The 24954-nt window shown below is 58.2% G+C and overlaps 1 protein-coding gene across 27 annotated transcripts in view; it reads right to left on the reverse strand.

The window, feature by feature from the left end:
• Positions 1-23869, reverse strand: part of KIF1A (kinesin family member 1A) — a 41412-nt gene extending 17543 nt beyond the window's left edge. For 4 of the 27 annotated variants that reach the window (XM_042024551.1, XM_042024549.1, XM_042024547.1 and 1 more), the window contains exons 1-27: positions 23703-23869; positions 18102-18253; positions 13978-14054; positions 13699-13878; positions 13144-13209; positions 12829-13007; positions 12380-12491; positions 11930-12007; positions 11549-11614; positions 11237-11254; positions 10793-10868; positions 10604-10682; positions 10254-10396; positions 9821-9847; positions 8274-8482; positions 7687-7766; positions 7284-7359; positions 5166-5245; positions 4796-4902; positions 4101-4184; positions 3812-3992; positions 3658-3730; positions 3316-3409; positions 3056-3204; positions 2721-2899; positions 2496-2633; positions 1407-1670 (exon numbers count right to left, since the gene is read on the reverse strand). In XM_042024551.1, coding sequence (XP_041880485.1) covers positions 1407-1670; positions 2496-2633; positions 2721-2899; positions 3056-3204; positions 3316-3409; positions 3658-3730; positions 3812-3992; positions 4101-4184; positions 4796-4902; positions 5166-5245; positions 7284-7359; positions 7687-7766; positions 8274-8482; positions 9821-9847; positions 10254-10396; positions 10604-10682; positions 10793-10868; positions 11237-11254; positions 11549-11614; positions 11930-12007; positions 12380-12491; positions 12829-13007; positions 13144-13209; positions 13699-13878; positions 13978-14054; positions 18102-18207 — 2921 coding nt within the window. In that variant the 5' untranslated portion in view covers positions 18208-18253; positions 23703-23869. The remainder of the gene's footprint in view (positions 1-1406; positions 1671-2495; positions 2634-2720; positions 2900-3055; positions 3205-3315; positions 3410-3657; positions 3731-3811; positions 3993-4100; positions 4185-4795; positions 4903-5165; positions 5246-7283; positions 7360-7686; positions 7767-8273; positions 8483-9820; positions 9848-10253; positions 10397-10603; positions 10683-10792; positions 10869-11236; positions 11255-11548; positions 11615-11929; positions 12008-12379; positions 12492-12828; positions 13008-13143; positions 13210-13698; positions 13879-13977; positions 14055-18101; positions 18254-23702) is intronic. The other 23 variants (XM_042024563.1, XM_042024561.1, XM_042024560.1 and 20 more) reach the window with 9 other exon arrangements.
• Positions 23870-24954: the final 1085 nt, after the last annotated feature.

Consider the following 24954-nt stretch of genomic DNA (forward strand, 5'->3'; position numbering starts at 1 on the left):
AAAGAAAGAAAGAAAGAAAGAAAGAAAGAAAGAAAGAAAGAAAGAAAGAAAGAAAGAAAGAAAAAGAAAAAAAATCAAAGACAAGGATCCAATCATAAACCAATCCAAGCACACTTCACAAGAAATGTGGCCGGCGGAGCTGCTGCGCGGGGAGCCAAACCCAGGGCAGACTCAAAAGAAGTCAGGAGGCACCGAGCTCTGGGGAACATGCCCCCGGCATGGAGTGGGGCCGCTGCCACAGGGCCTTATTTGGTTTTTTGAGGTGCCCTTGAGAGTTTTGGGGTTGTTTTGATATTTTTTTTCTTTTAAATAAGGAAAAAGGAAAAAAGAAAATAAAAGGGGAAGAACCCAGCTCTTTCGGTCTGAGGCTGCAGGACTCTTACCCCACCTCCACCCTCTCTGCCTGCTCTGGTCCCTCCTTCCCACCACGCTGCCTGGCTCTGGCACACCAAGAAAGAGGAGCCCCAGCTCACCCCAGTCAGGGAGGTCCTGCCTGAGGCAAAGGCTCTCAGAACATCTCCTGGTGCACACCCCCTTGGGAAAAGCCCAGAGGAAGCTGGCAGCTCCGCATACTGTTCTAGGGATGGGCAGATGGCTCCAGGTTTGGTGGCACAGCCAGGTTTGGGGCAGCTGGTGGGCTACTCCAGGCCAAGACTGATGGAGCCCAAGGGGGTCTCCAGTCAACAGGTATGAGTAATCAAAATTCTTGTCCTTGGCTCCAGCTACAGAGGAGCTGGAGCCTACACCCAGGTCCCCACAACCTCCCTGGACATCTCCTATGCCAAGATGGCAGGTATGGCCCCAAGCCAAGCACTGGCTAGAGCTGGGAAGAGCAAACACTGCTTTTGGCACTCTGTCCTGCACCTGCCTCTCCATTCACTCCCCTCAGCTTCATCCCCCCAACCACCTGGGGACATCTAAGCCTCCAAATTCAGGGGGGCTCACATTGACCAACACAGCCAGGATAGCCAAGCCAATGCCAGAGGCACACAGGGTTTTGAAGTGCCTGTGTGCCCCCAGCCAGCGGCACCATAGGGTCATCCCAAGCTGGGTGGCAGGTGGTCCTTCCTGGGACAGAAATGCCCAGGACCAAGACCCCCAGGTGGCTCCCCCAATTCCTTCAGTGATGGAGACACACCAGAGCTCCCCTTCTCAGGGGCTCCCCCCAAAAAGGTACCCATATAAAGGAAGGCACCATCTGCCTTCCCCTGCCATCCCTTGCCACCACTATGCTTCTCACAGCCCTACCTCATCACCCTGCCAGGCACCCGGGCTTGGCGGCAATCCCAGCCAGCCACCCCCTGCACCTCCGGGATGCCCCGGAGGTGGGAGTCGTGTCCAAAAGCAGTTCCCTCATGCGAAAGAGCTAGGTCCTTCCCGGCATGCTCTCCTAAAACCTCACCAACCTTCCTACTAAACTGAACAGGGGGAAGCGGTCGTAAAATGGATCCCGGCCATCACACAGCGGGCACTCCGGAAAGATGTCTTCCTCCAGGTCCTCCTCCTCCTCCTCCTCCTCCTCCTCCTCCTGCCCCTGGTGCTGCTCGTCAGCAGGCTCGGTGATGTCGGAGTCGGGGTTCGAGAAGGTAGGGGAGGGGGTGAGATCAGCCATGCGCTCGCTCATGCATGTGTTGAAAAGAGGAGAGCTGTTGCAGCCAGAGATATCTGAACTAAGGTTAGTACAACAAGATAGAAGACATGTTAACACCAGCTGTTCCAAACAGAAAGAACAGGAATTTTGCTTTTTTGTTTTTTCTTGGTTAGGTTTTGGGATGGGTTTTTTGTCTGCTTAAATCAAGGGACATTGGGAACAAAGACCTGCCCATCTGGTGCATCTCTAAAGCTACCAACAGCCAGACAAAAGAGCAACCCAAGAAACCAGTGTGAATGCTGGGGACTCCCTTTCCTGGCTTTGCAGGGAATGCAGGGACAGAGCAGGTGGCACAAGGCTCGCCACTACCCCTGCTGCTGGAGAGAATCCCTCCAACGTGCTACAGCACGGGGGAATGCCTCCAGGCCACGCAGCTCAGCCCCCTGCTCCCCCTGCCCTGCCCCTGCCCCAGCCTTCTCCAGGGTGGCCCATCTTCATTGCTGGCACTGCACCCTTCCAACCAGTGTGCAGGAAGCGCACGGAAACACGCGGCACATACTGTACAGACAGATGCTCAGACACCAGCGCGTGCACAGGGACACATGCCCACCGCGGTGGAGGTCACAACGGCACAGGCTCTCTGCCTGCTGCACAGCCACAGCCCCCGCATCCCCAGAGCCTGGAGCCCGTGGCTCTCAGCACTGGGTTATGGCAGGCAGCGGCAGCATTGCCAGCAGCTCGTGGGTCCCTCGGGGTGCTGGCAGCCAACACGGAGGAGAGGCATCACACCGCAGTCCCACAGGGGGATGAACGCCCCGCACGTGGCGGGCAGCGCTGGCAGTGTACCCTCCTGCAGGACTATCTATGGGTCCCAGCCACGCTTCGAAGGAGCCAAAGCGCTCACCTGCCGACCAGCCTGAACCAGGGAAAGCGGTCGTAGAAAGGATCTCCGCCAGTCACCACATTGTCACAGTCCTCAATGACACTGGAAGGCACTTCTGCTGCTCGGTCATACATCTCACGCATCAGGTCCAGGCGCTGCCTGCAGGGAGAGGGGACGCCGATGGTGACAGTGAGACACAGGGCTGTGGGCACCCAAACCCTCCTGGCACAGCCATCTCTCACCCACCTCAGCTTCTCCAGGGTCCAGTAATGTGTTGCCCCGTTCTTCTGGTCCTGCACCTCTACAGCCACAATGGTCCGGGGGAATGGCCTCTTCTCCCGGTCCTTGGCAGCATCGGGAGGCAGCAGGTCAGGAGGGAGAGGTGAGTACAGCGTGTCTGTGAGGAGCACAAACTGGAACTGGACCTGGAGAGGGGCAGAGGGGGTGGTGAGACACCTGGGAGGGTGGAGGGCTTCATGTGTTGCCTCTGGCGACCCCTCCTCAGCACTTCCTGGCTGCCTGTTCTCGTGGCCTCTGCTGTGGGTGCTGCAGTGAGCCAGAAAGAAGCCCAGCCAACCCACCTTCTTTTTCAGCTCCACGCTGATGGCATTGGCTTCCTTGAGGAAGATAGCGTTGCCCCAGAGCAGGTCACGGAGGGAGGTGAACTGGTACCACTTCCACTTCCTAAAGGCCCAGAGGGCAAGCTCGAATTCCCTCTCTGTCCATTGCACTGTGGGGACATGGAGGGAGAGTCACCACACTACCAGGACATCAACCCACAGTTCACTCTTCATGCCCCCACAGAGAGTATCAAAACCTTGTGGTGGCTCCCAGCCCTCACCTTCATCCTCAGGTTCTTCCTCCTCCTCATTTGCCTCAGGGTAATACCTAGAATCCATCTGCTTCTGCAAAGCCTCCAGTTTGCTCTCATAGTCCTGGGGGAAAGAGGAAGAGAGGTGATGCAACCCACTGGTGTGACCTTCCTTGATGCTGCCACATTGCACTCCTCTTCCCTGCAGGAGCACAGCCCCCTCCCTCCTCTGGATCAGTGTTTGTGCTGACAGCTCCAGGAACAACAGATTTGCCCTTGTTTTTAGAACACAGATCCACCCCACACAAACATCTGCCAGGACTTCAGTCACGCCTGGGCAGCCTGAGAAGGAGCCATGTCCCGGCCACCTACCAGCCTCTGCTGCTCCAGAAGGTAATTCGCCTCTTCCCGCTCCCTCCGGTACTGGTCCTCCAGTTCCTGGAGCCTAGGTGGAAAGGGAGAAGGAGAGGATGACCAACCTGGAAGTGAACACGCAACTCCCCAGCATCCCAGCCCATGCTCTCACCGCTGCTCCATCTCCTGTTTCATGTCGATGCCTTGCTTCTCCAGCAGCTCTCTCTGGGCAAATGCCCAGTCCACAGGCTCTGCAGGGGTCTCGGCGCACGGGGTTCGCTCCCGCTCCTGCCGAGCCTGCTCGGGGTGGTTGAAGCGGAAGACGTGGCTCTTCCCCATGATGATGCGGTTTCCTGCAGTGATGTGCACGGGGTGGGGGAAAGGTGTGGGTTTAACGTGGGACAAGTGCAGGGCCCCCGTGGGAGGGAGGAAGGTGGGCTGGAGCAGCCCCAGGGACCCACCTGAGCGCAGGATGCTGGGCTCCGTCACCTTTTTGCCATTCACATAGGTGTCAGCACCTTCACAGGGCTCCAGGGTCACTATCACTGTGGAGATGGTGGGAAGGGGAGAGGGGAGTGAAGGTAAGGTGGAAGCAGAGGGATAAATCCTGCATCTCCTGCTCTGCCGCTCCAGCAGCCTCAGAAAGGGAGAGCTGCGCCAGCCAGCACCCCAGGTGTGGGTGGTACCCACCAGCAGCACCCACACCGTGGGCAGCTAACAGGACTCAGCCAACCTGACATTAATCAGAGCAGTCCCAAGGACTAAGGGCAGCTGGAGACTGCATGTGAGAGGAGACCAGAGCCTCCAGAAGGCATCTCCATCCTCCCCAGGCTCATCGCCCACAGCCACCTCACACCCAGGTTCCTGCCATTTTGGGGGGTGGACTCTGATCCACATCTTGAGCAGGGGAATCATCTACAGTCTGCTCAGCCATCCTGCCCTGATCTCCTCACCTTGCTTTGTTCCCACATGCCTTGCATGAGCTTCCCTCCCAGCCATGAAGGATGTAGCTCATCTGGAAGCATGGAGAGGCCATAGCCATGCAGTAAAGCCCCACTAGTTTGAGGAGGGCAGGATATTCAGCTGGGGGCAGGTGCTGAGGACATGCAGAGGGGTGGGTCCCCAGGGCACTGAAGCCCCTCCAGACAAGAAATACCTTCACCACTGGTTTTGGTGTCACTGCGGAACAGGCAGTGCTCTTCTTTAATGAAGTGCCCACTGAGAACGATGTCCTGCCTCTTCTCAGCATCTTCCCGGCCAACCCTGCAGGGGAAACCTAGCTCAATCCTTCCTCAAAGCAGCTGCTCCTGAGTCTCCCCCCAGCCCCATCCTTGGAGCTGACAGGATCAACCCTTGGTGCACTGCAAGACCAAAATCTTGGGGATTTGCACTTTGGGGATGCACTTTGGGGATGCCCTGGGAACAGTGCCCAGCCTGGGGACAGCTGTCACCCCACTGCCCACCTGGGAAGTCAGGCACTGAGATATGGACAATGCTCCCACCGCTCCATGGGACCTGGCCCTCACCTTGTTATCCCGTCCTTGATGTAGTAGAGAAGACACTCGGACATGAGCGGGTCCTCATTCAGGTTGACCAAGTGCGGTGTCTGGAAGAAACCAAAAAGGAGTCATCCCTGTGTGCCCTGCCTGCCCAGGCACTGAGGGATGCTCTGGAGGAGGCTGGGAGCTCAGCAGCACTGCAGACTGCCTCTGCACAGGCTCTCCTGCCCTCTGTATCTTCAAGGCGACACGTCCAGATGGGTCCTTTTCCAGGGGACTGCAGAGAAATGAGAGGCTGGCATGAGGATGCCCTGCTTCCACAAGCTTCCTTGCTTTCCTCCTCCCAGGCTGAGTCCTAGTTACCCTTCCTCTGGCCACCTTTCAAAATTCATGTTCCAAACAGGCCCAACACAGAGCTGAAGCCTTCCCATGGGGAATCCCTGATAAGGCTCAGAGTCTCCCGGGGCAGGATCCTTCTCACCTGTGCTGTGTATTATAGAATCATGGAACGGTTTGGGTTGGAAGGGACATAAAAATGCATCTTGTTTCACCCTCCTGCCATGGGTAGGGACATCTTCCATCAGACCAGGTTGCTCCAAACCTCATCTAACCTGGCCTCGAACAATTCCAGGAATGGGGCAGCCACAGCCTCTCTGGGCAGCCTGTGCCAGGGCCTCATCACCATCACAGGGAAGAATTTCTTCCCAATACCTAATGGAACCCTGCCCTCTGCCAGGTCAAAAAGGGAGTAAAAGTGCCCATTTTCCTCCACTGATTGTGCATCAGATGATGCATCCAAAAGAGCACGTCCCAGAGGCTCATCCGAAAGCGGCGCAGACCTGGAGCCCTATCTGCAGGAGGAATTTCACTTTCTGGTCTTCTTCTTAACAGGTCCCTCACATCCCTTTCTTCCCCTAGGTCACAAACCACTTTGTTCTTGATGAGAGGAAAATTTCTCCCCCAGCCACAGGCCTCTCTAGCCACAGCCAGCTGAGCTGCTGGGATCACACCTTCAGGGAACAGGGGCAGTCCCAGGAGTATCAGTGGGAGAAGTTCTGAGTTTCCCAGACAGAATCACAGTGGCTGTAAGGAACACCATATCAGCCTGCTGAGACCCAGCATGCAGAGGGGTCCCCTCACCATGGTGCCACAAGCCTTGGCTGACAGCAGAGACTCACTCCAAACAGGGCAGCAGAGCTGGAGGTCAAGGGAAAGGTGGGCTCTTCTCCATGGTGGCTGGCAGAAGTTGGCTGTAACATTTAACCTCTGCCCCTCTGGACAGACTTATGGCCCTGGGGGCTGAGACTCCTCCACTTGCAGTTTTTGTCCAGATTTGTAAAGCTGGTGGTGAACTTCCACTAAGCTTCTGGAGCCATAACCACCCCAGCCATGGCACACAGCAGGACAGTAAAGTGCAATGCCCATAACGAAATGGAGTTTGCACACTATCAACACTAACTTTCCTCACCAGCCACTGGAGAAGTCAGAAGAGTTTCCACCTGCCAGATAGCTGAAGAGCAAGGAGGCACCAAGACCACCACAACAATGCCCCACCTCCAAGACCAACCTGCTTTGGGGAATAAACCCCCACGCTTCCTACCCAAAGGTCTGGAGTCCTAACAGGCAGCAGCTGGGACAAGAAACAAAGACAACAGTGTACACGTTTATCCTAAAAGTCAACTGGGCCACACAAGGGGAAGGTTGAGAAGTCTTTAGCACCACCTGAGCTGGGGACACACACACTTAAGAGGTTTGGCCAAGCCAAATGCTACAAGCAATAAAGAGATGGAATATTTGCCCACCCACATTTCTTAGCAAGCACTTGCTGGTTTCAGGGGCAGCAATTTGAAGTATCTGAAAGTATGAATTTTTATAAGTTAACACTGAAGTCCAAGAGAGTGATCATCAGCAAATACCCTCATGAAAGGGGACAGCACCCCAGCAATGGGGGCTGGACTTTTAGCCATATGTTTCTACCCATGTTTGTACCCAGCACGCTCAATGCTGGGATTTCCCCCATAGTGTTCAGAGCCAAGAAAAGGCTAGTGAAGCGTGTGGGGCTGGCAAGCTGTGACAGAGTGGATCAGAAGGGAGCTGTGGGGGTAAAAAGCAGTCCCCAGGAACAAGAGAATAGGATGATCCTACCTTTTTAGGCGAAAAAACACCCAAGGTGCCTCCATCCTCCCTCATGGCCACCCCCATTTCAGCCAGCAACGCTTCCCTGAAGGAGCAAGGGAAAGAAGAGCCTGTCAAAACTCCATGCACCCCTGGGGCCAGCACTAGGATGGAAGCCCATGGTTTGTCCCATGGATAGCAATGCAGGGCTTGCTACAGCTCTCGTCATAATTCAGGTGGGTTTTTCAGAGCAGCCCACCTCTAGGTAGGTACTGGGGTGCCCAGGGGACAACCCAGGGTTGGGCTGGACATTCAAAATGTTTGGCTGCCCCAGGAACTCAACTGCTGTAGCAAAGTGCAGAGGGTGGGAAATGCCCAAGGAACACCATCTTGTCACATCCCATCCTGTCCCATTCCCCCCCAGCCCACCCACCTCTCCATCCGTATTGCTTCTGTCCTACGCAGCTTCTCCTCCCACGTCTCATTGAGCTCTGCAATGATCTTCTCTGTTTCCTGGCAAGCGTGGGTTAAGCAGGGGGTTAGTGTATCCCGTGGGCAGCACACCTGACCACTCCACCCATTTCTGCCCAGCGTGCTTCAGTGGGATACTGGTCCCAGCTTCAGGCTTGTTTATACAAGCTGCAGCAGCATTTCACCCACATCTTTCCCTCAGTCCCATCTTCAAAGACTGAGGCACGAAGACCAGCCTCTCCATTGCCTTGCTGCCGGCCCACTCCTGCACCATGCTGGACCAGGAGCACTCATCCCATCCCAAGCCCAGAGCACCTGTCCCACAGGTCAAAAGCAGCCATCTTCCACAACAAAGCAGCAGGAAGACCCTACAACACCCAACCCCTCAGTCTGGGCAAGCTCTAAGTCTGTCCACTCTGCAAGAGCACATCCAAGTATTGCTTCCCTTGAGGATCACCCTTCATGGGTGTCCAGAAAACACCGAGGCCCCTCTGGAAGCCACAGGACACTGAGCTGAGCCCTTCACTCTGCAGGGCACCAGCCTCTAACCTTGAGTCTTTCGATTGCCTCTTCGCTGCCTGGAGCAAACATGATGCGCTCGTGGAGGCTGGCAACCGAGGCAGCGCGGCTGGACAGGGCAGAGAGGGAGGAAGAGGGGCTGATCCCAGCAATGGCGTTGGTCACTGTGGAGAGATTGTCATGGCGGTGACTCAGCTCTGCCCCTCTAGCATCATTATTGTTCTCAAAGTCGGACACATCTATGGGCGGGGAAAGAGGGATGGGCCGGGGAAAGACACACAGACAGGATGACAGAGAAAGATAGAGACAAGAAAAGCTGTTGGGAAAAAACAAAGAGTGGCCAGTGCGTCGAGAAAAAAGCCAGGAGTTACAGGAAAAGGCACAGGCAACAGCACAGCAGCACAGAAAGCAACAGGGCAAGGGCAGGCACTCTCTTCCCCAGCCTGGGCAGCCCCTCAGAGAACAGGGCTGTTTGGTGAAGCAGATGCTGGAAGCAGCCTTCCTGGGCTCCCCGGGACACTCTTTTTCAACACGGGGTCCTGCATCCATCAGGTCTGGGACCAAATGTCCTCCCCAAGTATGTGCCACTGCGTCTGTCACCCTCTCCATCTCATACAGCCTGGGTGGTTTTCCCTGTCCAGATGCCCCAGATTAGCCAGATCTGGGAGCAGAGAATGATAAGGGAAGAGGATGGGAGGGGGTGGCTCTCTGCCCTACAAAGGGGTCAGGTAGACAGGGCAGGAGAAGTGGCAGGATTTCCTCACAGGATCTGCTCAAAGGAAGCCCATGGCCTGCTGGAGCAGCACCTTGGCCAGGCAGCCAGAGAGTGAACCCAGGACTACAGGCAGTGGTGCTTGCCAGCTGGCACCCAAGCATCAGCTGTGGTGGCTTAGGACTCAGGTATCAGAGAGGCTCCTCCAGCCCTGAGGAGTCACTGGGTCTCAGAGCACTGTGCCAGAGGCAGGCAGGGCACAGGTTAGCAGGTGCAGGATTAGTCACCCATCTCCATTAGCCCACACCCAGGGAAGCTGAGCCAGGAGATGACAACCAGGCCCCTGTCTCCTCAGCAGGCTCACCATAGCCTGGCTGCACTGCCTGACCCGGGATGGGACAGGGCCATGGTGCTTATCCACGGGCAAAAGCCTCCTGGCTGCCACTACCCACCACCTCATCAGTAGAGCGCCATTCCATCCCCCCCGAGTGCCGTGCCAGGCTCCAGTCCCAGTGAGACACAGCACCAGCAGAAGCAGCAGCGGCAGCAGCAGCAGCAGCAGCGGCAGCAGCGACAGGAAACATCACGACAGCATGAAGGAGGAGGTCCCCGTTCAGACTGGGCCCTTGGCACGGCCAAGTGGGAGGACACTGGTGCCTTCAGCACTATCCCAAGCGCAGGTGCTAACTACGACTCTGCCACCATCCCCTGTGCCAGCTCCCTGAGGATGGGCAGCCTGCAGGCTCCATCAGCAGGGGCTGGCTGCGGGAGCCCTTCCCCATGCTGCTCGGGTGCCCCTGGGCACAGCCTGTATCTCCAAAAAGCCGGGAAGCAATAGAGAGTACCAGTGATGGGGAATACACACATTTGGATCCTCCTGCAGCAGGATGGGCTAAGAGAGAAAGAGAGGGCAGGGAGGGGGGTAAGACAGAGAGAACAGAACAAGAGGGGGTTCATCTCAATAGGATATCCGACAGCACAGGGAGGGGAGGAGCCCATGGGCATGTGCAGTCCCAGTAACACCTTCCTGGCACCTCTGCTGGGTGCTGGATGCTGAAGATGGTGGGTGGAAGGGAAGAACGGAAAGTTTCCTGGGCAGAAAGCAGCTCCCCCTGCGACAGGAGGGGATTGAGGGCTGTGAACATGCGTGCAGGGGCTCACCAGAGGCAGCATGATGCTGCCATGGGGCCGGTGGAGCAGGATGCAGGGTGGCTGTGGGGACATCAGCCCTGCAGACTGGTGGAACCTCAGCCCATCACTGCCTGGAGCCACTGGCAGAGAGCAACCGTGGTACCTACTGTCAATGATGTCCCCAAGGCCCTGGGCATAGAGAAGGTCACGTAGACGTGCCACCTCGTCCTTCAGCTCCCGGATGAGCTTGTTGTTGGGGTCCTCATTGATGACAGCATTGCAGCGGATCTGCTTGGCACGGTCAGCGTACCTAGGGAAGGGCAGGGTCTTGAACAGCAGTGAGAACAGGGGCAAAACCCCAGCTGCTGGGCAAGCAAGAGTGTTGCAGGGCCCCTCCAGCAAGTGATCCTTTGGAGGATCCCAGTGCCGAGACAATCTGCATGTGGCAGTGCCTGCGCCCCAGACAGCCTCCCCTGTTCTTGCTCAGTGCAGGGAGAACAAGGACACTTCTTCCTACCTGAGGGTGCTGAGGGTCTCATCGTAGTTGATGTCAGCAGGACTGAGAGCAGCGACCATGGCAGTTCTGGAGTTGCCTCCTACCCGGTAAGACACACCCATGAGAGAGATGCTGGTCCTTGTGCCCCCTGTCATACTCTGCTTGGCAGCCATGCCCATCACCAGACCACAGCCCCCACCCTGTCCTCACCCAGGTTCTCCCGCAGCAGCCAGGTCAGCACCGAGTCTCGGTATGGGATGAAATCCGTCTTTTTCTTCTTTTTGTTCTGGGGAATGGAGAGCAAAGGGAAGGGCTGTGAAGCTGCCTGCTCTCCTCAAAGGGAAGGTGACAGCTGGTCCCCAGCCATGGGGACCTGGAGGAGGATGGCTCTGCCCAGCCACTGCAACCTTGGGCATCTTTGCCAGGGTCCACAGGTCCTGCCTGTGAAATACCCTGATGTGGAAGGGTTGTTTAAGGCTGGGTACTGAAAGCCCCAGAGTGAGGAGGAAGCTGAAGATTCTGCCAGCCCCCCAGGAGAAGAAAGGCTTGAGTCCAGGCACAGCCTCACTCCCAAACCACCGTGCAACCCATTCCCACCCACTCTCACTGTGCTAAAAACCAACACCCCCTTCCCCGCCTGGCCTGGGCACCTACCTTGTTTGGCCCTGAATCCTGCAAAGGAAAAGGAGAGACTGTTTAAGGGAGCTGCTTCTTTCCTTGGCACCCACCACAGATCCCTGGCCCTCAAGTAGAGAGTGGCATGGGTCCCCATGCAGATGGCACCTTCACCACCCCAGCTCGTCCCAGCCACAGAGACAGCTTGGGATGTGTCTGCCCATCCCTTGGAGCTGGGGTGCTCCATCCCGTGGAGCTGGGATGCTCCATCCCTCAGAGCCCAGCCCATCCCTGCTGGCCCGAGCCCATTTCCCCCCCGTGCCACTGTTTGTCTGTATTTTGGCTACCTACCATTTCAGCCAGGGCAGAGATGACTTTTCCCAGAGTGGTCAAGGACTTGTTGATGTTTGCTCCTTCCTGGTTAGAAGAGGAAAAGCCCAGATGCTCACGCCCCATTTTAGAGCCACATTAAAGCCCAGAACAAAAAAAGGAATATCCAGCATGGTGTGGGCAAAGAGCAGCTGGTCTTGCTGGGTAACCAGCACCTCCCAGCTGGGACTCATGGACCCTGGTGAAACTGGCACTAGGCAGCTTCCAAACACAATCCTATCAAGGATTTTGGCAGTGCAATGGGCAAGGAACCAGGCAAGGAAAGGAGATGTTTTGGCTGGGGATGAGGGAGGAGGACATGGTGCCCCCACCAGCAGAAGGGGACCTCAGGTCAGCTCTCACCTTTAGCCTCGTGCCCTTGGCTCCTGTGGAATCAGCTCGTTCACTCCCAGCCAGGTCCACTAAGCTGATTTTGCTGACCTGTGGGCAGAGGAGAGGCTGTCAGCCCTGTGGGCACAGCAAACCTTGCCCAGCATGAAGCCAAAACCTCTTGCAGGATGACACTGCTCTGAGGGCAGCAGTGGGCTCTGCAGGGTCATCCTTGAAGGATTTGGTCAGGAGCTGGGAGAATATCCTTGCAGGCGGGGCTGAAGGGCACCAGCTGCTAAATATCCTGTCCAGGGCCCAGTCCCTGGAGGGACCATGAGCCTAGAATGTGCCTGGGACTTATCTCCCTCCTGCTCCAACCCTCCATCAGGCTGCACCACCTCGTCCCAAGTGCTGATGAGAGAACACGAAAGCCCTTTCTGGATCCATGCGGGTTGCCCTGAGTCCTTCAGGCCCTGCTCTCACCTTCTCAGTGGTGATGTCTGTCTCGGCGTCATGCCGCTTCTGCGTGAAGATGATGTTGAACACGGCGTGGGAGCGGCTGCTGGTCTCATTCATGTTGGTAGCAGCCACTGTGCTGCAGGGAGAGTAGGACAGGGAGGTGTGACACTCTGCAAGGGACACTGGAGTGGGTGGGGACGGGGCCAGGGCTCATGCCAGGACAGGGTACATGGTGGGAAGGCAAGTCTGGAGGACAAGGGAGGACTCTGGGAGAAGATGTGCACAAGTTCAGGCCTTTTCCTGCTGTCTCCAGTGCACTTGGAAAGCAGGAAGAAGGTAAGGTGAGAGCAAGAGAGAAGTGGACTGCCACCTCCAGAGCAGCTGGACCGGCAAAGTAAGGAAGTGAAGCGGGACCTTCTAGAAGTGTCTGCAAGCTTTCCAAACCCTGTCCATCTCCTTCTTCTCCAACTCACCGGGCTTTGTTTCCAGAGTCCATAAGGTCCTGGATGTCATTGTAGGAGGTCACAGCCAGCTTGGAAAGGTCCTCAACATACGGACCCATAAGGGGATGCTCCCTCACCCGCAGGTTCCCCTTGTTCTTGGGGTTCAGGAGGTCCCTCACACGTTCGCAGTAGATCTCCATGTAGCTCACCTAGAGTAGAGGGCACGGGCAGAGCTAGCAGAATGAGCCACCCAGGCACCCCCCAAAGAGGGGTCTGCACACTGGCACAACCTGTGGAGCCAGGTGGGTGTCTGGAAGTGGGCTGGGCAGGCAGAGGGGTGCCTACCTCCACAGAATAGGACATGTTGTCATTCGTGGTGTCATTGATGCGGGAGAAGAGGTCCTCGCACAGCTGCGGACAGAAGAGCGAGGCTCAGCCCCCTGCAAGCACGATGCTCCTGCCTGGGGTGCCCAGGCCACAGGGATTTCTACCTTTTCACCCCAAAAACCAGCCAATGAGTGCTGGGATGGCTCCTGGGGAGCTGGCAGAGCCTCCCATGCTAATATGGAGAATCAGCATCCCCAGAGCCCCTCCGTGTCCTGCTGGGCCAGCATGCGGCAGCTCTCGGTAAGCAGCTCAGCACTTGGACAACTGTTGCTCATGTACACAGGCCTTGTGTGGCCAGATCACAGTCCATCCAGTCTTGGACAGTCTGGATGACCCTCCTTGGCCCCCCACTCCACAGTGGAGCCATGCCAGCTCACTGTCATGGTAGTGCTATATTAGACCTTGGCAAAACCCACCCTCACTCCCACCCTGCTGCCCTCTTTCCTCCCAGCTCTGCTTTTCCTTTGGGCATCCCTCTGGGATGAGGGGACAGGTAGCTCTCCCCAGGCATACCTGTGGGATGATGCCTTGCTGGTCCTTCTCCTGCTTGCCCATCATGGTGTAGGATTTCCCAGCTCCCGTCTGCCCGTAGGCAAAGATGCACACGTTGTAGCCTTCGAAGGCGTGCTGCAGCATCTCCTCGCCAATGTCCCGGTACACTTGCTTCTGGGATGCATAGTTGATGTCTGCAGGCTGCACAGAGGAGGGGGACATGGAGAAATTTGGCAAGGAGGCCCTCCTGCCTCTCCCCAGCCAAGCCCTCTAGGTGAGCTCAGGCATCCCAATGCTTACCGTAGTGTGGGACCAGTAGGAATAGTCAAAGCTGAAGCTTTTTGGTGTCTCTTTGGGCTGTTTTGGGTTCAGGATAGCTAGGGACAAAGAGATGGGAACATGAGGCCACCAGCCACCCATGGTACCCCTGCCCCACCTCTTCCCCTCGCCATGTGGGAGGGGTGAAGCGTGATGGGGTTCAGTCCAAAAATGGTCCGGGAAGGTGGACTGGGACTCTTCCAGCTCTGCAGATGGGTCCAGAATCCCCAGATCCCAACAGTGAAAGCAGAGGAGGTGGGTACCACGGCTAGCATAGCCCAGGGAACAGGGCAGAGCCTTGCCCAAACATCTTGCTGGACACTGTGAGGGGGACACGACTCCTTCCCTCAGGTTCCTTCCTGCTGTGACACCCGCCCATGGGAGCCCAGCACCAGCACAGGAAGGTCACAGCCTTCCTCTCCCCACAGCTGGGGAAGCATGTCCAAAGCTCCCATGCTGGCACCTGTGGGGTGGGAGCAGCTGCAACCCTGTCAGGGCTGCCCTAGAGCCCCTCTGGCTCCTGCCTCGGCAGGTCCCCAGCCCCAGCAGGGTGATTAATGCCTCGTGTCACACCACCAGCGGAAACAAGAGTCTGCTTTTGTCATCCCCTGATGAAAAGGACGTTGCTATGGAAATTGGAGACTGCATCACTGCTCTTCCTCATGCGATGTTTTTTTCCTCCTGCAGAGCATTTATGATGCTTTTTTTTCTGAAACGACAGATGCATCAGGAGAAACCCAAACCAGCAGGTAATCACGAGATTCAGCCACCAGCCATGTTGGGTGACATTGAGGTGACATTGAGGCCTGTGCAGCACAGTTCCTATGCCCACTGTCCCAGCTGCTCCCTGCCACCACCAAGGATGAGGAAGCCATAAGCTCTGAGCTCTCTCCATCCCAGCCTCCTCTGCCCAGCAGTCAGCCAGGGCTCGAACCCACTCCAGATTCCAGCTGGGCCTTCCCGAGCAGCCCCAGCCATGGTGCAGCTCGCTACTGTGGCATCTGATGCCCAGATGTGTAGTGTTATGCATATAGATGCTTTCTGCTCTGAATTCCTCCTCCATTGCCACAATGGATATGCCTTCTGCTCCCCTGGAAAGGGTCCACCACTTCTGACCTGAGAACAACCCAGCCCTGCCGGCAACAGCAGCGAGGCAGGCTGGGGAAGGGTGGGAAGTGGGGTCAGGATCCAGCCCTGACCATAAAACGGCAGCATGGTGCTGCTGAGATGCTCCTTACCATGGACAGAAGCCCAGCTCTGGCATCAAAGAGGGGCTGGCACGACTTCCTTGCCTGCCTACCCACTGCAGGCAGCCTGACTCCAATGCTCTGGACACCTGCTGCATTCCAGGCAGACTAACTACCAGGAGAAAGGGCTGGGAAGTAACAACTGGCAATCCTGCAGCAGCAAACAGGGATGTGGAGGTCCCTGGAAAAGCAGGTCTTCATGGGCAGCATGGGCAGCCATGGTGGCTGCCCATTCCTGATCCCTGCCAATGCCTGGCTCTTGTGCTGAGGGCATTGTGAAGAGAAGCAGGCGTAGAGGTCACGCAGGAAGTAGGATGGAGCATCTCTGATGGCTCCTGATGTTCAGCCTGGCCGCTCCACCGTGCCATCCGGTCACCTATGCTCGGCTCCGCCCTGTCTCCGCCCTGTGGAGGTGACACTGACCACAGCGAACAGGAGCTCAAATGAGTGGTGGAGCAGGCGGGATGGAGCTGCACAAGGCGCCTGTTCTGCATCCCAGTGCCAGCCCATGCTGGGCACAGGGCAGAGAAGCAGCCGGGGCTGGCACCAAGCGGCTCCAGGCATCCCAGCTGCAGCTGCCCAGCTGGCATGGGAAACCAGAGACTGGGACACAGGGGAGAAGGAAGCATCCCAAGAGCAGGCATCTCCTGTCCTGAGCTGAAACACTCTTCCCATGGCCCTGTCATTCCCATTTATTTGCCTGCAGGCAGATGGATGCTGCTGGTGGAATTCTTCCTTTCCTGTGACCAGGCATATAGGGCTTTTGCAAAGCTGCTGCAAAAGATTCATGCTCTGAGCCCATGGGATTCAAAAGGCAAGGAGGGGTGTGGAGGCAAAGACAAGCATAGAGACAAGGGAGCAGGAAGGAGGAAAACTTCTGGAGATGCCCCTCGCCTTGCCCTGAAGAGCCAGCAGCATGGCAGAGTCCAGTGAGTGGGCAGGCACAAAGCAGGAGAAAGCCCAGAACCCACATCAGAGTAAATAATCACCAGATTTTAAAGCCAGCAGAGGCACAGCTCCAGATGGAGAACATGAATGGCCTTGTGGGATCAAAGCCAGGGGTCTCCTCCACACCATCCTGGTGGGAGCCATCAGGAGAGGGGTCGGGGGTGTTGGTGCCCAGAGAGCACGGGACAGCACAGCAACAGAGCAGCAGTGTTGGTGAGCAGGTGGGTGGCTGTGGCAGCTGGAAGTGTGCAGGCAAAAGGACAGCAGAGAAAGGCTGATCCCTTCCCCCCCTGGGCCCCACTGCCTCCCACGGGGCACAATGCTTTAGGCAGAAGAACAACCTGCCCCCGCCCCAGCACATGCAAAGGTCTCCACAAATAACCCTGGGAAGGGGAAAGCTTGCTCTCACTCCCCTCAGACATGTTCATCTTTGGCTTCTCTGCAAGGAGCCAGGGGGATTGAGACAGTCCTGCTCTGCTGGCACTACTGGCATCCTCCTGCCTCCACCAGCCATAGCAGAAGCAGGCTTCTGAGCCCCCACACTTGCTCCCCAGCCCCCTGGCCAAGAGGATTAGCCAGTAGTTTGTCCATTCATGGAGAAAATCCTCACTGTCAGCAAAGGGCTCCTGCCCGCAGCCCTGCTGCCGTCCCTGGTGCAGGCAGAGGCACAGGCTGGAGGCAGGGGCACAGCCAGGGTGTGCAGGATGAGCAGGGGCAGACGTCTCTGAACAAACACGGCCACGGTGGAGGTGGGGGATGCCTGATGCTCTTGACTGGGACTGGGGCATGGCAGGTGTGCCCCCCACCCTTCAGAACCAGAATGGGGAACATCTACCCTGCCTATTCCCTGGCCCTGGGTAGGTGGGGAGCTCCTGAATGGCCAGGAGGCTTCCTCAGCATGAGGGCAGAAGCTCTGCACCCCAGGCAGACGGAGAATCCCTGTCCAACCACTAAGGGAGAACCCCCACTGGATGTCAGAGACCAGCAGATGCTGCCCCACAGACCTCCCATTCCTGCTCCCTAGGCCTGGGGTGACCAGGGGGCCTGGTGGGGTCCCAGAGTCACCCTGCACCCTTGGGTGCCCTCCTCTCCCCACCGCCAGGGTTGTCATAGCAGCCTGCAGGGTGGGGGTGGCTGGCACCGGTGTCTCACCCACCATCAGTGACGCAGGCAGCCCCAGGCGGGCGGCGGGCAGGCAGGGAGTTATTTTAGACACTGTCCCATCTGGACGCTTCCAGAGCCAAAGAGGAGGGGTTTGACTGCCATTCCCACACTGTACTGCCAGCAGCTGTTATTTAAAGAGGGGCAAAGGCCAGACACGCTCCTGACAGGACAGCCCCAAGCCCCCATGCTACATCCCCCACCCCGAGCACACCATTCCCTTGGCAAATCCTCCTCCCAGCCCTGCATCCTGCTGCTGTTGCATCTCCAAGAGCCCCCAAGAAGCAGGGACAGGTCCTGGCACGCTACAGTGAGTAGTACCTGGCCAGGCAGTGCCATCAAAACCCACTTGCTGGCCCATGCACAGCTTCAAGGCCAGGTTGGATGTGGAAGAGCCTGATCTATAGCGGAAGGTTGGAACAAGATCATCTCTAACGTCCCTTCCAAACCAAACCATCCCTTGATTCTGTGATTCCTCCCTCACTGCCTACTGGGGAATACTGCCCCTTTCACTGTCACCAAAATCCAAGGGCTCAGTGCCATGTGGATCCCACCCCTGCCATTTCAACAGCAGGACTGCATTTCTCTGTGAGAAAGCTGACATCCTTCCCACATTTCCTCCAAATGTCTCGGGGTGCTACAGGCATCCTCACCAAGGATCCCCACAGGCCAGTGCTTGCTGCTGTGGCCACACCGCACGTGCTCCTTCCCAGGCAGCCCCCAAAGCCCCCCTGCCCCTGAGGCACTCACTAGTGGTGCTTCCCGACATCTGGATAATGCATTTTGATTCCCGGCTCATCTCCCGGGAGTTGAAGGGCCGGACGCGCACTGCCACCTTCACTGACGCTCCCGCCATCGCGCTGGCCAGAGGTGGGTCCTGCTAGCAAGGAGCAGTGGCTGTTCTGCAAAAGGGAAGAAAAGGGGGTTAGGAAAGCTTGCATTCCAATCCATGTCTTGCAGCTGTGCAGGGTGAATGGAAAGCCTGTGCAAGGAAACCTCCTGGGAACACTGCTTTGCCTCTGCCTGAAAGATGACATCTTGTTTCATACCTTGATCTGCCCTCATTTTACCTCTCCCTTCTCTGTGTCGTATCTCAGGTCAGGACCCCCAGCTCAGTCCCAGGGACCATCCCTGCCCTTACCCCAGGGCAGCACTGGAGCCTCCATCACCCTGCAGCATCACTTGGTGGCCACCCACAGCAGTGGACAGAGCCTTGTAGGCGCTGTCAGCATCAGCATAAGCCCCAAGGAGCAGCTTTTCCATCCCGGGGCGGCACTGAGCAGGTACCCCCTAATCTGCAAGCAAGCCCACAGACCCCTGCCCATTACCCAGGCCTCCTGCCTCCACTCCAAGCCCAGCAAAGCAGGGACTGGGCAGCAGGATAGAGCGGAGCGGGGAGGAAAGCGCTGGCATTCCATTGAGAAAGGAGGCGGCTGTTGAACACAGTCGCTGGCATGTGCCTCCCTCCCATTCAGCTCCCACAAAGCAGACGTGCAGTATCAGCACCAGCAGCCCTTCCTGGGAAGCCTGTGGCCATTGCACTCAGCTGAAGCTCCCAGTTTACCATCATTTTTCCAGTCCTTTTGCTAAAAAATTATTGATCACAAACCTCACAAGACGAAACAAACTGCTCACCAACATCTCCCAGAGCAGTTGCCCATCCCAGCACTGGTGCCCAGGTGCTCTGCAGCCCATTCTCACCTTCCCTGAGCTGCAGTTGAGCCTCATGAGTATTGGCCAGAAAATTAGACTGGGATCCTTCCTCTGCACCTTTCGGGATGCTTTTGAACCTGACAAAATCCATTCCTGCCTTCTAACGCCTATCCCTTTTCCTGCCTTTCCCTGCTCCCTGGCTCCCCCATGCTGAGCCTGCTGGTGAAAATGGAGCACAAGGCCCCTCAGAAAATGGGCAGGAACTGCTCCTCTGGCATCCCACCTGCGGGGGTGTCTGTGAATTCCCGAGTGTTTTTCAAGCCTGGGTTTTGCCAGCAGGATACTTGCTCTGGGAGGAAGGAGATCAGGGAGGAATGAGATCGTTAGTGAGCACCGGCACAGCTCTGGTTACATGGGCCATGACCACAAAGAAGTGGAGCAGTAAGGATGGATCTCGAACATGAGATGTGTTTTCCCATAGTGGAAATGAAAAATTCAGGAGAATTGGTGGAAAAAAGGGGGGGATAGGGAAGAAAAAGCAAATCCACAGAATAGAAAGTATCCCAAGAGAAGGGGATGGCTTTAAAACTACCTGAGGTTTGACAGCTGTGGTTTGACTTCCAAGGGGGTGAGAGGAAACCATAGGCACAGTGGAAAAATTTGCGGCAAGAAAGTGTTACAAGCTTGGCACTGCCTTTCAGAAACCCTTTGCCTATTTTAAAAGTGCGCTGGCATGTCCAACAGCACGCAGAGGACAAAGCTTCTTCTGTTGGAGTTCCCAAACCCTCCTCTTATCTTCCCGCTGCGACGGCTCCGGAGCTCCCACTGTGCTCAGCCAGTGATCACACCCATAAATTCCAGAGTTCAAGCATTTGGTCTCAGGCTTTCTTGAGCTTGGATTATTTTAAGCAGGTGTTTAACACCACCCTTGAGTCCCTAAGCCAGCGAGTGGGCTGCTGCCTGCCAGTGGCTTCTGCCTCCCCACTCACATGGGGGAAAGGAAAAATTAAACAGAAGTGTTTGCCAAGGGGGAATGAAAAAGCTGTTTTTCCCATGAAACGATTGGATATATTCCCATATGGAAGGGCTGCATCTTCACGAGGCCATCAGCTCGAGCTGCTCCACCCTGTGGCACCACTCAAGGACAATGGATTCATCCGCAGGCTAAATCCCATCCACACCTGACTGCCGATGTCAAACATTTCCCTCTCCTCCCAAGGCAAGACAGCTTCCTTCCCCCAGCTCTGCAGCCTCTCCAGGTACCAGGGCTCTGAAGAGGCGGGTCAGGTCCCTGGGCTCCTGCCTCCTGCACAGCCACCAGAACAGCACCCCCATCAGTGAGCCCACCAGCCCGAGGACCACCTGCTGCCTGCCACGGGCCACCTCAGCCCCTGCCCTTATTCCCTCCCAGCCCTGTGCCATTCCCAGCCACTCCAGCTCTATCCTTTCCCATGAAGAAACTCTGGTTTCTCCTTTGAACCACTTTTCCATGTGCCTCATCCTGCTGTGTACCTTCCATTGATGCTGCTTTCCTTTCTTCACCTTCTTCTGCCTGGTCAGCCCCACACCCCGTACTCCCACTGTTGCTGGCCATGAGAAACCCCCTCCTCACCAGCAGGACCTTTTCTCTCTCCCTGCCATCCACAGGCCATATCCCAGTGTATTCCCATCCGGCTCTCCTTGCCCAGCAGTGTGAGCTCCTCTCCCAGCCAGTATTCCCTGCTGCAGAGCCCCAGCTCCATTTTCTGCTCCATCCATTTCCTCCAGCTTCCTTGGTTGGCAATGCACTGCTTCCCTCTGCTCCTCTGCAGCTCTCCAGTTCCATCCCTGCCATGGCAGCACAAGGACCCCAGGCAACATTGTGTGCCCTTGGGGACCACCAGCAGACACTGACCCAGCTGCTTCTCACCCTCCTTCCCTTCCTCTGACTCACTTCCCTGGCTCAGCTGCAGGGAGGAATTCAGCCTGCACCCACTTAACACAGGAGCATCGTGAGCCACGGCATCACTGGTCATGGGCACTCAGCATCCCGTAAAGAGAGGGGCCAGGCTGCAGGGGCAGGGCCAGGGGCAGGGCCAGGCAGCCCCCCCAGCCTGTGGGTGGCTCGAGCCCAGCCAGCTCGCCCTGCCTGGGAACAGTGAGAGCAGCCACCGCCTGCTTAATCCGCTGCCATCGAGAGAAATTCAATAAGCCGTGACCAGCCTTGTGCTGGGAGCGGGCCAGCACTGGAACCCCGCTCCCTGTTCCCTCCCTGCTGCCTCCCAGGGCTACCCCACACACAAGGGAGGTTGCAGAGAGGAATGGCCAAGGGGGTCCCTGGGGCCAGGGAGCCAGGGTGAACATCTGGACCTGTCCCCCAATTCTGCAGGGCATCTCTTCCCCCACTTCTCATGCACCCTGCTCGCTCTGCCCATCCCTGTGACACACCGGTCACCCCTAGTGAGGAGCAAAAGGCCTAGAGAGCCATGATTAACTGGATCAGCTAAGATTAATTGGGCAGAGATTAGCTAATGAAACCTCTCTTAAGTCCGAGGGCTACCAGCTGGCAGCATCCCTTGCTGAGAGGTGACCAATGGGACAGGGAGCATTGTCCCCAAGTGCCACCAACAAGCAAGCTCTTCCCCAAAGGATGCTAAGGAGTGTGCTATGCTGCCAGTCCCCCAGCTACAGCAGATGATGAGCTGCCTGCACGCAGGGAAATCCAAGGTGAGTTTCCCTTTGTCTGCACGCATCCAACCCCATGACACCTCAGTGGCGAGGGTGGACGCCCTGTCTAGCTGCACCAGTGTGTTCTCAGCAGCTGCCAGGCTTTGTTGTGGTGAGTCCTTCCCCTGCACCCTTTGTTGGGGCCCCCCAGCTCTGACTGGGACCACGGGACTCTGTCCTGCCTCTAGGGCAGCAGGGAACATGCTGCCGGATGACATGGCACCATCAACGCCTGCCAGCCAAGCTCCTCACCCACCTCCCGCCCCACACAGGACAAGGGACCATGACAGTGCAGTTTTCTCCAGAGCAGCACCTGCAGGCAGGGAAGCAGCTCAGAGGACAGCCCAGGACAAGGGCAAGTGCTCCCCATGCTCAGATGAAATCCAGCCCCTGCTTCCCCAGTGCTGCCACAGGCATGCTGCCCTGTCCCTCCTCACCTCCTGCCCACCCCAGTGCGGGACACAGCTTCAGGGCAGAGTTTGCAGCTGCCTGAGAATTTCCATGCAGATTCAGTTTGAAGGCAGCAAATGTAAGGATGTGGATGAGGGGTTCTGCTCCCCGTCTCTGCTGCAAAGTAACCCCACCTGCCATCCTTGCTCCCTCCATCCTCTCTTCCAGACACTCAAACCCCAAGCAGGGAAAAGCTGCATAGAAAAGGCTGTGAGCGCCAGTGGGTGCCCAGCATTGCTGGGCACAGAGAAGGGTAGCCAGGAAGGGGGCGGACAACAGATTCCCATACAACCCAGGGCTTGAGGGGCTGCAGCTCTTGCCACACGCAGGGAGGCGGAGGGTGGTGGCAGCATCTTTGCCAGCGCCAGCTGCCACCTCCCAGACAAAATGGAGGTCAGCAGCAGCATGCCGAGATGGCAGAGCCACCACACCCCTGGCCATACCCAGGGGAGGAGGAGGGTCTGCTGCCTCCCTGCCCCCTCAGTGCCACAGAGGCCACCTGCATGGGGCTGCTCTGGGTACTGGAGCATGGAAGGGTGCCTGGCTGTGGGGTGGTAGGGGAGATGCTCGGCTCATTCCTTGTCCTCCCCGAGCCCTGATGCTGTCGCATGGGACCTGAGCAGGCAGCGGACCAGCTCACACGGGGTCTGCAGGATCTAGGGGAGGGGTCACTGCCCCGTGAGGGAAGAGGGGGAGGAGGAAGAGGAAGAGGAGGAGAAAGAAGCAGAGGAGTGAGACAATAGGGCAGGTGCAGGGCTGCTCCCTTGGGAACCTGGATGACCAAGCGTGGAGCTCTGCACTAGCCCTGCACCCCGGGACCTGCCCCTTCAACAGCCAGCAGCCACTGCACTGGCCCGCAGTGACATGGCGGCCCTTGTCCAGCCACTCCACAGTGCAAGGTCACCGGCAGCTGCTCGTCCTTGGGGGCCAAGAAGAGTCCCAGCATCGCCGCACCTTTGCCAGCTACCCGCGGCGAGAGCCCCAGGTGGGGCATCCACCACTCCCTCCAGCGCTGCTGTCGCTAACTCTGAAGCATTATGATGATGACGCAAGATGGCTCAGCTGCATAACCAGAGCCATCCGCCCCGGAGGGAAGAGCAGGGGTGGCTCTGGGGTAACAAGGGGTTACTGTGCCCCCGCCATGGGCTGCGGGGATGGCATCCTCCCCCTTCGCACCCTGGCTGGGGCCGGGGCGACAGAGGCGTCTCCTCATCCGCGGGCAGGGCCCCCCCTCCCCAGCTGGATCCTTCTGGAAGACGGGGCGGCACCCGGCGGTCACCGCGCTGGGGACCCGAGGACAGTTCTCCCCCCCCCCCCCACTTTGAGCCTCGGGGGGCCCCGCAAAATGGCCACCGGCCGCAGCCCCTCCGCCCCGCCGGACCCTCGGGGATGCGCATCCCGCTCCCCCCCGCCACGCCTCGCCCCCGCCGGGGCCACGAGGGGCGGCACCGCCACCCCGCAGAAGCCCCGGTTCCCCCCTCGGCCAGCGCCCGGGGGGCGCGGCGGGGCTGCCCCGTCCTGCGCGATGCCGCCCGCCCCTACCTGTGATGCCCCTGGCCGTGCCCGTGGCCGCGCCCGGTTCGGAGGGGCGCAGCGCTCAGCCGTGGGCGGGGTGCGCCGGCATGAGGCCGAGCGTCGCGGTGCGATGCGATGCGGTGCGGTGCTGGTGCCGGTGCCGGTGCCGGTGCGGGTGGCAGCGGCGGCCCCGCCCCTGCGGTCCCCGCCCCACGCGCTGGTTGGCGGCCGCCGCCGCCGCCGCCGCCCGGAGGGGGACGCGGGGACCGGGAGGGCGCGCTCGGGGATGGAGCGGTGACGTCAGCGCATCCCCCGGCCCCGGGCGCGCTGCGGAACCGCCGCAGGGGCGGGGCGGGGCGGGGCGGGGCGGGGCCGCTCTCTGCTGCCGTCGCCTGGCAACCGGCACCGGCCCGGTACCCGGTACCCGGTACCCCGATACCCCGGTACCCCGGACCGTACACCGCTACCCCTGTTCCCCGGCGCAGTATTCCGAGGTGCGGCCCCCGCCAGGGCTTTCCTGTGCCCCCGGCCCCGGCGCCGTCAATTCGCTCCTCCGTCCGCCGAGCCCCCGCCCGCCGTCCGGGGCACGGCCGCTCCTTCCCATCTGCGCCCGGGATTCAGAGACAGCGCAGAAAGCGGATTATTCCTTCGCTGCCAGCTGTTTCCAGCAGCACGGCCACCCTCGCCCCACGGCAGCCCCGAGGCCACGCGTCGGGTCCCCGCCCCAGCCATGCCCCAAATCTCTCCCTAGAGGACAGGCAGCTGGGAGATCTTCACCCGATATGGCGCCATCGCTTTGGTGGGATGATGGCTGGGCAGCAGTCCCCGGGCTGACTGTGGCTTCCATCATCCATGCGGGAGCAAACACATCTGCCCCCAGCTCCTCTCAGTGACAGCCATCCAGCTGCTGGGCAGATGTGCTCTCACCTGGCACTGTTGCCGGCCCCATGCCTCTGTCCCATCTGTCTTCAGCAGCGGCCACTGGTGCCAGCTCTGCTGGGTGGGAATTCTCACACTTATTCTGTCATCCCTAGCCAAAGCTTTGCTCACTGAGGGGCTCCTCTGGACAGGACCCACTCATGGATCTGCTAAAGCTCGCAGCGGGCAGCTTGTTTTCATTTCAGGGCATGGATGGCAGAGAATGTGCCAGAGGATGGGCACGATGCAATGTGCTGTGGGTACCCATAGCAGGTAACAGCGTATCCAACTGGACAAGGGCCTGTGGCATCATCAGGATACACTGGGATGCTCATGATCCAGGCTGAGCCTGCAGAGCACA

This window comes from Corvus kubaryi, unplaced genomic scaffold (genome assembly GCF_017639235.1).
Source record: "Corvus kubaryi isolate FWS band 111438036 unplaced genomic scaffold, C.kubaryi_AGA036_p1.0 37264, whole genome shotgun sequence".
Classification (NCBI taxonomy): Eukaryota; Metazoa; Chordata; class Aves; order Passeriformes; family Corvidae; genus Corvus; species Corvus kubaryi.